General features: G+C 27.9%; 1 protein-coding gene across 1 annotated transcript in view; it reads right to left on the bottom strand.

The window, feature by feature from the left end:
* Window positions 1-14394, bottom strand: part of LOC103580761 (uncharacterized) — a 142832-nt gene that overhangs the window by 85777 nt on the left and 42661 nt on the right. The window contains exons 4-5 of the mRNA XM_053737806.1: window positions 9616-9786; window positions 4980-5124 (exon numbers count right to left, since the gene is read on the bottom strand). Coding sequence (XP_053593781.1) covers window positions 4980-5124; window positions 9616-9786 — 316 coding nt within the window. The remainder of the gene's footprint in view (window positions 1-4979; window positions 5125-9615; window positions 9787-14394) is intronic.

The raw sequence follows: 14394 nt of genomic DNA on the forward strand, positions 1-14394 counted from the left end.
ATTTTCGGTGTTATCTAATTTCTATAGTAGAATTTTTTTACACCGCTTTAACACCGCCAAATTACACCGCTTACACTGGTGTTATTTCATTTTCCCACTACACGATGTTAAATTGAGTCAATTTTTAATACCGCACTTTTTACAGTGTTAAATAAGAATTAAAAGTTTAAATAAATATTAAGAATCTCGTTGATAACTTTTAAAATAATGAATCAGTATCTATTAATGTCATGAATATTTCATAGGAATTAAATTAATTATTTAGCATCGAGAAACAAGTTTTATTGGTAAGAAAGTTATTTGATTATATTCCGTGACAGCTTATGAATAAAATATACTCGAAATAAATAATTAAAAGCAAAAGTACTTTTATATCGTCTACAGTGACACTAAAAGTGAATATAAAACTGAAAAAAGTTTTTATAAAAATATGGGTCACAAAATATTTCATTGAGACTTATATGAAATCGTTGATCCATATTTCAAAACATATACATATATATATATATATATATATATATATATATATATATATATATATATATATATAAATATATATATACAGAGGCTAATCATCAGTATATTGTGTTGCAGAAGAACCCACATGTACATATATTATGTATACATTTATATAAATTCAGGAAATGTGTGATACGAATGGTGTCTATCATAAAAGAGTAATATGAGTAGAATAAAGCCGGGTAAAATAAACTAGACGTTATGTTATATTGAAGAGGATGTCGAGTATCTAATGGTAGTACGTCAAGTGACATAAAGACAATAAATATGAACAATTGTGTACAGAACAATAATGATAAAAATGGTATTTGGAAACCAGAATAATAGTAAATTTCTCACTAAAATAACTTAAAACCCCAATAAAGTTGGCTACAATAAATATTACACAAAAAATAAAAAAGAGCAAATTGTAGCTTATGTCACAAACTCATTGCTTACGTTAATAAAAACTTTTCAAAAACGCTGATAACAGTGAATTTCTAAATTTGAAAAGATTCTGAACTTCAAGTTGGTCGTTTTTTAAACTGAGACAAAAATTTAAGAATAAAAATAGTTTTTAACCTGAACTTGTTCTTGAACACTTTTAATAAGGGTGGAAAATTGTTCATAGTAAATTTTAGTTTTTTTCTATAACGTTCTTCAAATCAGTAAAATTCTCAAGATAATTTATTTTTGCTTTAAAATTTCCAAAAAACATGACTGAAATGTATTCAGTTAAAAAACTTTTTTACTCTAATTTTTATTTTACAGTCCTTCAAAAATGATCAACTCAAAGTTCAAAATTCTTTCAAATTCGGAAGTTCAGTCAAAAACTTTTTTAGAACAATTTTTTACACAGGTACACATTTAGAATTATCACACTATCGATGCTACAAGAAGTGTTATATTGTATACATACATGAATTTCCAAATTAACGGTATTTTTAGAACCTGCTCGACTAATTAAGACATATGATGACAAAACATTATGAAAATTCCATCATGAGTACAAATACAATAGCTAGATTTCAATGAAATCTTCAAACAATAATAATAACAAAACAAGAACAACGAGAATGTTACGGAATGAGAAAACAATTAACGTGAAAATTCGCACGGTGCTGATGCAGTTTTCACGTTCGTCCAATTGTTTTCTCGTGGATTTACTTCCCTTTCCACAAATGTGACAATTGGTAGTACCCTATAGCGTTAAGCTGCATTCACACTACACCAGAAATTAGCTCACCGGATAGGACTTGCTGAGCATTGTGGGGGTTGAAGAGGGAGAGAAGAGAAGAGAGTTGGGTGAAAGATGGATAAACCCGGTATTATTTATCGAGTTGGAAAGAGAAAATGAAAAATAGTTGAGATAGATGGAGAGTGGTGACGAGTGTGAGAGATTTTCAGTGTGACAACATACGATCGAAATTGATGAATTACGGAAATAGAGAGATAACAACCTGTCCTATACTATATGAAATGGAAGGCAACTCCACCAAACAATTTTATTTCAAGTAAATAACAGAGCCGGCACTTCCATCGGGATATGGTCGTTTATATTTATTATTATTGATTGCTGGTTGTTATGTTTGTGTACAACTATAGTTATTTTATAATTAGTAATTAATAACTTTGATTATATTTACCGCGACAATGAGTAGTGGCGTTTGATAAATGACATACTGGCAATATAATAAATTATGAGGAGTTGATTTAAATTTCAAATTAAATATTTAATAAAAAAAAAATTGTTCATTTATTTATACTTTTAATCTTTTAAATTGAGATTAATTAAAGTATAAATTAAGTCGTTTGCAGGTATATTCTTCAAGTGAAACAGAGGATAACATTTATGTAAATTATGTTTACGGCTGTTAACAAGGTGTACTTTTTTATTCCATATCACGTAGAGCAAATTTACTTGGTAAAAAAAAAAAAAAAAAAAAAAAAAAAAAAAAAAAAAATAGAAAGTGTTCAACGATTATTTAATTTTTTCATAAGTACGAAAAAGTTAAACAAAATAACCAGATGAGCAGAGTTATATAAATTATGTTAAAAACAATAATTAAGAAAAATATTTCAGTCATTCAATGGAAAGCTTATTCTGAACTATGAAATGAATAATTTTGAAATGCCTTTGTTCATAATCTATATAATTTAATAATATTTCCACTTGAATGATATCTCATGTACGTGTATTCTCTTTGATCAATGAGTGAGTAATTATTCACCATAAAAGTGGTTTATTTTTAAAATAAAATTCAAATGTTTAATTTTTTGTTTATGAATTTTTTAAAGATGAATGTATCTATATTAGAAAATGTCAGCTAAAAATAATCGCGAACTAAAACGAATGTATCGAATAGTTCAACTGGCTCAAATAAAATGAGTTAGGTCTAATTATTAATTATCGAAATCGATGGATTAACTTTTGATTCCTAAAAACTACAAATTCTTCGACAAAATATCATAAAAAATGTATATTTTAGAATGAATTTTATTTTAATAAGTAATTTTGACTTGTTAACATGCAGCATTTTTTTTGCAGTTTAAAATTGACTGACGTTTAATAAAACTAAATAGAAAAAAACAAGTATTCTATTTAATTCATTGCGAGTTGTAGGCAAAAATGAAGCCGTCAAAATTGAACAAGTAAATTTGCATGTTTAGTATCAGTCGAGTTATTCCCACGGTTGTTTAAAGTAAACTGTCCGTGTCCTCTCACGCGATTTTCACATTGCCGTAACTAATATTAAGTAACGAGATACGAAATATTTAGTAGAATAGTCAAAAATGGCACTCGAAATAAATGCATTTGGAATTACTGAACTATGAAATTTCTTTGTTATCCCGGGTCAAAAAAATAACTTGATTTAGGCGTAATTTTAAAAAATTGAAAATAAAGCAAGTCTAGCAATACAAAAGTAAGCCAAGTTTAAGTTTTTTTTTAATAAATGAAAAACACATTTAAGATATGATAACATATTTGGTTTTGACTTGCTGTTGACTAAGTTATCTTACTTAGTAAAGATTTACGCCAACCAAGTCATATTCAAGTCAAGTTTGACTTTGATTTGGCTTGAATTTAAATCACTCAAGTCCAAGCCAAGTCAACGTGACTTAATTTGACTGTTGACTTAAATTTCTGAGTCAAATAAGTCAAATCCGAGTCAAACTTGCCTTGAATTTGACTTAGTTGACTAAAATAAAAATTTAAAAAAGTCATATTGAAGTTCAAAAAAGTAAGTGTGGCCAAAATCAAGTTAACTAAGTCAAATGCGTTTCAAAATAATGATGGCAGTCAAAATTACGTTATTTTTTAGACTTGGAACGCTTAACTTAACTTGAAATTATTCAAAAATGTGGTTAACTAATTTAATTCATAGGGAAACATTTATCGAGATTAATTCTTGTTTTAATTTACGTCCATATCTGTATAATATTTATACTCTCTTAAATTTGACATAGTGAAAATAGTGACTATTCACTGTTTATTACTGAAAAGTATGTCACTAATTTAAATAATCGTATACTTTTCACTTGCAACAAGTGAGTACTCACTGCCAAATAGTGATTGTCATGTGATTTTTCACTGATTCGTTTTTAAAGAGTATGGACACGCTCATACTATATTTTTTATTGCAAACAAAATTAAAGGTTTCTTCTATTGCCAGTCGAAAAAATTTACTTAATGTTCTTTTTCAAAAGTTTTGAAAAGTGTAGAATTTATAGCATTATACAACTAAATGGTAACATAAGTATAAATTTGTAGATTTATACAATAAATATATACATCAATTTATAGGCGTATAATGTATTTTTCAAACATACACGTTTACACCGTAATGCAACACTTGTGAAAGAAAATCCAAGCAATTCTCTACCCCTCTTTTTTTTCTTACCTTGCTACTAACTTTCCCTCTCTCTCATCCTTGTTGCATTTTCTCAAGCTCTTCCAAGACTTCCGGAAGTACTTGAATCGAGTTTCATATTACATATATATATATATATATATATATATATATATATATATATATATATATCGGATAGCAAGAACGAACGAGCCATCTCCTGCATATTTAATGGATATTTACTTGCTAACACGCAGTCGAGCTCTTTTATTTTTTCTTCATCTAATACGAATTTACCTTTTATAATGTATATATAAATATATACAAACATATAATATAGATATATACACCGCGGTTTCACTTTTTCGCGAAACTTTTTAACTATTTTGTTCCCACAGAATATCAACTTTAAAATATCACGTTTACTATTTTTATGGTAAAAATAAAATAATAGAAAAAATAAACAAGTAAAAAATAAAGCTTTAGTGAAATTGGAAAAAGCTTACTGTTATATTTGATGCACATGAAAGATAACCGAACGAATTCTATTTTTATTTCGGTCGTAAATTAAAAAAAAAGTTAAAATTTTATGCAAGAAAAAATAAAATAAAATGTTAAATTGTAACTTACCGACTCTCCATTTTGCATTTATTTTCTCGTATCTTACAACTGGCTTTAAAATCCTCATAAAGTTTGAAACATGGTTTAGCACGTTGACAAACACTTAAAGCATGATTGCAAGTTAATAGTGCGTCTATTGGATATGGATCCTTATCTGTAATTAAATTCATTTATTTTTAATTATTATGATTATCTACACTTAAAAAATAAGAATTTTTTTGGACACCAACTTTAAGGGGACCTCTAGTGTGAAATTTCGAAACAATCAATTTTTTTTTTGCAGTTCGATAGTCTATACCTTTAAAAATAACATACTAGAATTTAAAGTGCATATCTCGAAAAGTTTGTTCGAGTTACAGCCGTCTGAAGAGCAGCCGCTTGCCGGTTCTCGAAAATACATTTTTAAAAGTTGCTGCAGTTATAACTCGCAGACAAATCGTCCGGTCGATTTGATTCGAATTCCAGCTTCTTATCTATATGTTTCTATGTTCCGGCGGTCACACTAGTGGTCCCTCTTAAAAATTACAAAATATTTTTGACAGTGAATTTTCACCAAAGCCAATATTAGATTCAATGTATCAGTAGCCACTCCTCCCATTTCAAATTTTAAGGATTTTGTGCTAATTACTAAAATTACATGTATTCAAAAAGTTTGATCTTTATGCAATATTTTTTCAAGTACTCGCAAATTTTTAAATGTAAATTAGAAATTTTAAAAAAATGTATATATATTTATTTAAAAATTCACTATAATGAATAATAAGCCGAATGAAAGTACTGCTAGTACTTTTTATATAACTATAAATAACCGAATAAAAATAACATCTTAGTTATATAATAGGCATTTAAATTTTTTGTGTTTTAATTCGACACAAAGTCTAATGAGTGCTCGAAAGCCATAGAATTGGAGATAAAAAAAAAAAGGAAAGTTAAAAAAAGAGCAAAAAATAAAAAATTGTGTGCAGGCAAATCCGAGAAATGATGAAAACGGGAATGCAATGAACTGGAGAACGAGGGTGGGTTTATTTTATCTTCTAGTGAATGAAACGCTAGACGGTTAAAAAAAAAAAAGTTAAAAAAAACTGAAGAAATAAGGATAGAAATTCACATAAGGATATAACCAAGTGCAAGTGAATAGATCGACGAGTATTACACATAGAATCGTTCGAAATGTTCACAGGACTCGAAAAAAACCCTCTGCGAAAAGACTACTCTCTACTCTGAGAAAATGAACAAAGCTGCCGACAGATAAAGAAGATTGATATATACTACGCGAAAAGAATAATAAAAAAAAGAAGTGAAGTGCAGTGAAAAAAAAATAACAAAAAATTCAAAGAAAGCACCGTATAGTCAAAGATCTTTTGTCTATTTCCACTCATCTCTGCATTTCGATTCTTTTGTCATCAACTATGACAATCTTCGGTATTTTTTTTTTTCTTACATTTAATGACAAATAGATAAAATGACAATGTAATTTTTTCAACTTCAGTTGACGTGATAAATATACAATTAAATTATAAGAAAATAATTTATCGTATTGGGGGTATTGAAAAACTGTGAATAGACAGAAGAAATCGCCTTTTGCTTTTTTCATTTATTGTCTGAATTATTTTCTCAAGAAAAAATTATCGTGTAATTTTAAGTGAAGACAAAATAACTGAAATAATTGTTTCTGGCTTTTGTGGAGGAAATATTTAAATGAATGAATAATAGACAGGAAATTTGGATGGTATCATAATTGAAAATTTAGTGAAAATTAGTTGTTGGTACAATTTGCAAACATGGTAACTCTAGTGATTATTTAGTAATTAATGTTCTTTATGGCTCGGCTAACAGATGTTTCGACATGTGAGTATATTGAATAATGAAATGAAATAATGTTATGTCCACGCGTATGTGTGTATGTATAAATAACACAGGAAGAGTTTATCTAAAAGCCATCAATTAGAGCAAATCAAATAATTTATTAATTACTCAGAAACTAATTTCGATAGCCTGAAATTTACATGTTTTGAATGATAAGATTTTAAGAGATTACTATTTTTGGTTCACATAATTAACTATTTAATTTGTGAAGGCTAATTTCATAATTTTAATTAATAATTTTAAGTTAATGTAATTAACGTTTAATTTAATGCAGCTGGAGTGCAAAATTTGTATGTAATTAATTTTAAACCAGTGGATTATGGGAAGAAATAAATAATAAATTTGAAATTTATTTTCGTTTTGTGAAAATATTAAATAATTTTCATTAAAGCTTGGGTTGAATATTTGGAAATAACATTTCAATTGATACCTTGCAGCTGCTTGAAATTTTATTTTTTTTTTTAATTTTATTATTTTTTGTTTGAAAAATTCAAGAAAATTATTTATGATTTTTAATTGTTTCGATATGAAAACTGTAGCAGGAATATTTCAGTTGAAAAGAAAATATGCCTAAAACGTTGAAACGATCAAATTTGAGGTTAATTTAATTATTGACATACAATAAAAGAAATTTCATTGAATTTTCATAAATAAAAATTCAAAGTTAATGGAAAGAAAACATTATATTCAATAGTTTAGTTTATTTGCAACTTATGTTCGAATTTTAGATGCACGAATTAAAAAAAGTATGTATCTCAATTAATTTAAGGTAGTTCGCTCGCTAACCGACTTTTTATAAGTATTCCGTGCAATTGAAATATTCTATTAAGGATGTCATGCATGTAGTTTTAAAAAATCACAATTTTTGACCATTTGCAAAGAGAGATATTGATAATCAAAGTGCACACAGTTAACATGTAGTAGCTCGGACTAACCTAAAAAAGTCATATTTTCACGTATATTTCAAATCACTTTTCTGAAGACTGTTTTTAAGAACTAATTATAAAACAATAAATTTGAAATTCTAAAATTATCATACTGCTGATTAGTAAAAAAGTTACAAATATTCAAAGAAATCTGTTTCATAATTTCAAAATGAGAAAAAGCGAGTAAGCGATATTAAGTGAAAGAGGAAGTATAGCGAATAAGAGAGTAAACAATAGCACACACTATAGGCCGCAAGTAAACTACCTTAATTAATCAAAAAAATTAACGTGGGAAAGTGAAGTATGATTTCAAAATTTTTTTTATTAATCATGTTTTCGATTAAATAAAGGATAGATTTAATCACTTAAAACTAAAGTAAATGTAAACATAATTGAAAGTGTATGTTACAAAATTAATTCAAATATCTATAGACTGTGTGCTATAGGAAGTTAAAGTCTACATAAAAGGTTTCAGGTTTATGACTCAGCACACACTAGAAAATCAGGAGTGAATTTTTATTTTAAACCAAATTCACTCCGTCACACAGAGTTCTGGAGTTTAAAAAAAAATCACTTCGTATACGAAGTGAATAGGGTTTTCTTTTTTTGAGCAGAGTGATTTCACAGTGACACGAATTTTATGTCACCTTGTATTCAGTCTGATTCGGAGTTTAAATGTTAAAATAAACTACTCCTTTCTAGAATGAATTTTACTTCAAGGGAAATGAATAATTAAAAAATCACACGCTTCGCATCCACTCTGAATTTCATCCCATTCACTTCATAAATGTGTTACAGTGCAAGGCGGAAAATATTATATTGAACGACAAAATAAATTACCGTTAGTAGGAAATGAGGCTTTTGAGTATCAAGTATCATGTATAATGTAAATCATAATAATGATTTTCAAACTAGATATTAATTGAAAAGCAACAAATCCCCCGTGTATTAGACAGATAGATGTCAAAATTTGAGCATAATTGATAAACATCACGTTTATGCACGACATTTTCTGTTATACTGAAAGCAGACTTGTATCAAGGATTCAACTTGTCATTCATAACATTTTCAACAGCCAACGATTAATTATTGATGTAAATTATACATATCATACATGATGTATAGATTATGTTGACGTAAATAACAATAGAGGAATTAAAAAAAAGTAATTAATGACTATAAAGAAAATAAATAATAGTGGTTAGTTTATTTGAATTTAATTTTGTTAATAGACACTGTTTCATTTTATGAATGCAGTCTCGGGAGATTAAATGACACAGCTCCGAGGAAATTCATTATTATGACAACAGAGTAGAATTGTAATAATGTCAGAAAAGATAATATACTTGTGTTGAGAATTTTTAAATAGTAATTAATGTGCTTTCTTATTGTTATTGTTATGAAAATTGTAACTAGTATTATTACTACTATTATACGACACTTCTCGTATGTTTTTTACTTTTTGAAAAGATGGTGATTTTAATATTGAATATGGAAGTGATGATTACTATAATTTTATTTGAAATATCGATCGGCAAAAAAAAAATAATTGACAAATGTTGTAGTATAAATTGAAAAATGGAAGTTTCTACTGATTTTGCTACGTACTAACATGTTCTTTCATGTTACGAAACGAATATAAATTAAATTAAATTCGGTAGTTTGCTATGAAAAGCAAAAACCATTTTATTTTATTTATTTATTTTAATCTATAAAAAAAGGCCCATATAAGCATTAAAAAATTTTTGAATTACAGTAATTGATAAATTTAAAAAAAATGAATCCTTAAACATAAATTGAATAGTCGATTTTTTTTGAAAAGTGTAAATGCTTAAATAAAAATATGTACATACCTTTTTTGAGAACATATATACATGGATGATCGAAAAGAAAATTTTGAAAACTGTTGCATTCAGGGTCGACATGGGGCTCCTTGCAGAGACACGTCGGCCGAAAAAAGGAAAATGCTTGCAAAGTTTTCAGTGCTGCCTGGCACTTAGTCACAGTCACTGTTGAGCACGCCACTGTAAACATAAATAATGTCAAGTTTTATTAATATCGCAGAAAAAGGCTTCTCATAAAATAATTTAATAATAAGAATAACAGCAGTAAGAAGAAGGCTGGAGAAAGAAAAAAAAAAAGGAACAAAGTTCTCATCCCTCAGCACCCTCCATGTCCTCGAAATGAGTAAAAATTAAAGTGAAACGACTATGAATTAGACACGAAAATCTTGAAAGTTTCATCAGCAATAATTATTCGCTCGAGGACTCTTTAAAAGTTGAATCTCTCTTAAACTCATAGGGATGATAGTTAGCTATCTAGAGAGCCAGCTACTCCAGGTGGTGGTATGACTCAGTCTTGTAAACCCGCTGATCTCTGTCCCTCTTTTATTATTCTTATTCGATTTTTCTTCATCTCGTCGTCTGGTCCAATGGGCGTAACTTTCAGTGCCGGAAAATCTTCTCTCCCTCTCTGAACGAATCCACCTGACGGTAAATGCGAGAGCCGGCTCTCTATCTTAAATTAAACATTAACTTCCACTTGGAAGAATTTTATTTTTTACTTTGCTGAGACCTAGTATCCAAGCGCGCAGTCTCAACTCTGCACCCTTATCAACCTTTCATCCAATGTTTTCCATCGTTTTCCTGTCCTATTCCTCTCAATTCAGCGCGATTTTTTTGTTTAGACACCAAAGGGTACACCGGAGCAAAATAAGCATCTTGAGCAGATAAATTTTTATTATTTAAATTCCATTTTTACATCAATTTAAATTTAAAATTTAGTTTTTAAATCAATCAAATTAATTATTTCATACATTTCATTCATTTTGGATGAAAATTCAGTCTTATAGTTTGTGGTATTTTTTAATGAAAAAGTTGAATTTTTTCATGGAATTGTGAAAAATTTAATTTTGAACTTATATATATATATATATATATATATATATATATATATATATATATATATATATATATAAATATTTATATGTGTAATAGATAAAAAAAATTGAGAAAGAGGAATAAACTCGTTGAAATTTTCAACGAAATAAAATATCCCCTGTAATTTTCTCAAAAATTGTTTACAGAGCAAAAATGGACATCCTATATAAATTTGAGCCGTCAAAAATTTTATTTAATTGCGTTATTAGCAATATCGCTCAGATACACAGATAATTTTTTTTTTAATTTCTAAACACGTTTTTGAAATAAACAAAGTGAGAATATCGAGATTAGATTTTTCTGAATTTTGTTTTTGAATTTTCGAGCCAATTTTCTCTATTAACTCTACGAATAACTTGTATTTAAATTGAAGAGAAAAATATCTCACAGCTTCGTTAACTGACGAAAAAAGTGAACAAGTCACCGTGATACCATTAATTCAAATACTGATTTTTGAATAATCATTGTATCATAACTAATTGACGTACTATAATAAGCCGGCTTTTCAAATATGTAGAAATGAATAACCCATAACACATACTTTTGATAAAATATTACCATGAGTAAATAACATATGGTTTTACTGAATTATCCTCAACGAACTTATAAATTACAAAAGGAACATTGTAACGTGAAAATGAAAATAGACTCCAAACACTCGCTTAAAATAATTCAACTACATTATGCAATGATAATTAATTAAAACACCTCATAATTCTGTTATTAATTGGCTACCAGTCATTATATAAACCCTAAAAATTTCTTCTAAAAAGATAATGAGTTAAAACAGTAAATTGAAGTTTTAAATGTTATTTTGAAACCGTTTTTCACTGAACGAAATATTAACAGAAAATCTATAACTTCTCTTCTTCATTTAATGTTCATCTTGAATATTAGATGTATTTTCGTACCATACTACATCCAGCTACAATTCAGTGAAAACTATCAAAATTAGGTCATCCATAGTATATAAATGAATCTAAAGCTCGTCATTCGATTGACATGCCACTGCTGTACCATGAAACGTTTTTTATTGCACCACTTTAAGTGTAAATCTTGAGATATCTTGAGATAACATGATATCGATTCATGAAATAAGAGAATTGTTATTTTTACACCATAATATATAAGTACGTGAGATATAATAATAATACTAAAGATATACTTCCATGCATGTATATATATATATATATATATATATAATATCCAAAGAAACAAGCCCACCCACACAATTGACCTCCTAGAGTAAGTATGGGTTTGTGATTCCATCGATCGTTTGACCAAGCAAAGGTTCGTCGACACGATAGTACACACTCCAAAGCAAACCCTTACCTCAACTTTATATATTTATATTTAATTTCTACTTACAAGTACACCAGTCTAAAAACATCTAAATGTATTTATAATTTAAAAATTTTGTATAAATGAAATTTTTGAGGAATTATTTAAAATTTTTTTAATTTGCATGAGTAATTATGCGGTTCTATTCCGCTGATGACAGTGATTTGAATCTAAATATACTTTTCGAAGTTCATCACCGTTATCCACAGATTTATAAGTACAGGCAGCCTCGTATCGTGGAAACACTGCCGAACAGGATATGAGGTACAAAATGGAGCTCGTGTTAGCAGACGAGAGTGAATAGAGAAAGTGGAGAAAATTGGAGTTGAAATCCAAGAGTTTGTGTTTGAAATTCGAGAGATTTGGTTTAGTTATACATGTATACAAATATATATGTATATTTATATACTTTGCTTCACAACTTTTATATATATATAAAAATAGCGTAGTAAAGTAAGAAAATTCAATTAAAAATTAACGTGGCCTATGTCGAATTTTATTTAATAATAATTTATTGAACTACTTTTCAATTGAATTTCGCTATCATTTTTATTATTTTATGATTTTCAGTATAAAAAGTTTGCAGTTATTAACAGAACATTGAAATTCTATGGACAGAAATGTCAATTTTTTATTATTTAATATTAATGGATTGAGAATTTTATTTTTAATTAACTTGCAATAGTAGCGATCGTATATTATGATTAAAATATAAATTTAAGTCGAAAATTAATGAGCCATAGCACGGAGTTCTTTAGAGATTATTGTGGAATTCCAAAAGTAATGATAATAATTAGAGAAGGGTCGGAACAAATGAGGACGCTGAGAAAGTAATGAAGATAAATTGAAAAAAAAAAAAAATCTATATTTTAATTGATGTGTAAAAACTTTCAAAAATAGCAGAAGGTATAAAAACAATGTGAGCCCAGGTGAGTAATCTGCTGCTTGTCTAAATTGCATTTCACCTTGAGGCACATACTATTTCTTCATAATTACCTGCATTAAAGCTCCGGGTTTCAATGTTCAAAGCCATTTGAAATGAGGCAATGTAAGACCAATAGCACATGTGCAAATTTAACTGTCAAGTTGGTTGGTTAGAATGACAAATAGTCATTCCAAGGATTTCAATAAACAAATGGAATTTTGACCAGGCCGAAATAGATTTAAAAACTGAGTCAGTGAGAAGAAGGAACAGGAAACTGATGATTTTCAGCGAAAATATCACAATGGTCTAAAATTTGTTTGTTTCACGAAAAAAGGCATTGAAACTCGCAACTTTAATGCAGGTAATTATCCTGGGTCAAAAAATAACTATATTTTGACATTATTTTTAAAATTGAAAGTAAAGCGTGTCGGCGTGAAGGTTTAGGAAGTAAACGATAAGTTTAGGATTCACTACATTTAAAAATTAGTATATTACCGTATGATGGACGAAGTCGCTCAATAAGTTGTAGTTCAAATTAAATGGAATATAGTATAGGGCTGGATAGCTCAGTTGGAATAGCAATCGGCGCGATATCGACATGTTCTGAGTTCGAATCCAAATTCGGGCTATCTATCTATATTCTTCTCAATTTATTTATAAATTTTCTTATTGAGAAGGTTAATTGTAAATTTAGATTTCAGTATATTTTAAGATATGAAAACTCATTTGGTTTTGACTGGCTTTTGACTAAGGTGTCTTACTTAGTACCGATTTACCTCAGCTAAGTCATATTCAAGTCAAGGTTAACTTGGATTTGACTCAGCTGACTTAAATTTTCAAGTTAAAAAAGTCATATTGAAGTCAAAGAAAGTGAGTGTAGCCAAAATCAAGTTAACTAAGTCAAATAAATTGAAAAAGTCAAAATCAAGCTATTTTTTTGACTCGGGAATAAGAAAAAAATTATTATATTTTTTGCGAATGTTTACAACTGAATACAAAATTTTTTTTTTAAATATCATAATTTTGAAAACATGTATTAATTTCAGTTGATCTGAATGCAAAATGAGTCCATACTAAATTTTTAGGTTCAGCTATTTTTGATAAACATTTTTAAATATTATCTATTTGCTCAAAAATCAATTGATATGTCCAAAATATTCCAGATTATGATTAAAAAAACAAAATATACAGCGATTCAAAATTTAAAAAATATATCTGCAAAACGTAGAGTATACAAAATTGTAAAGTCGCTAATTTTAAAATCACTTTTGATGAGGTCCACTTATAATGGACTTTTGACATTAATAATGTTCAAAATAACTATGAATACGATTCCATTCATAACTTTTATGAATACATAGAATATCATCGAAGAATTTGAAATACATGGAACAAATACGTTTGTATAAGTGACACATGATATAAAC

Source organism: Microplitis demolitor, chromosome 3 (genome assembly GCF_026212275.2).
Source record: "Microplitis demolitor isolate Queensland-Clemson2020A chromosome 3, iyMicDemo2.1a, whole genome shotgun sequence".
In the NCBI taxonomy this organism is placed as follows: Eukaryota; Metazoa; Arthropoda; class Insecta; order Hymenoptera; family Braconidae; genus Microplitis; species Microplitis demolitor.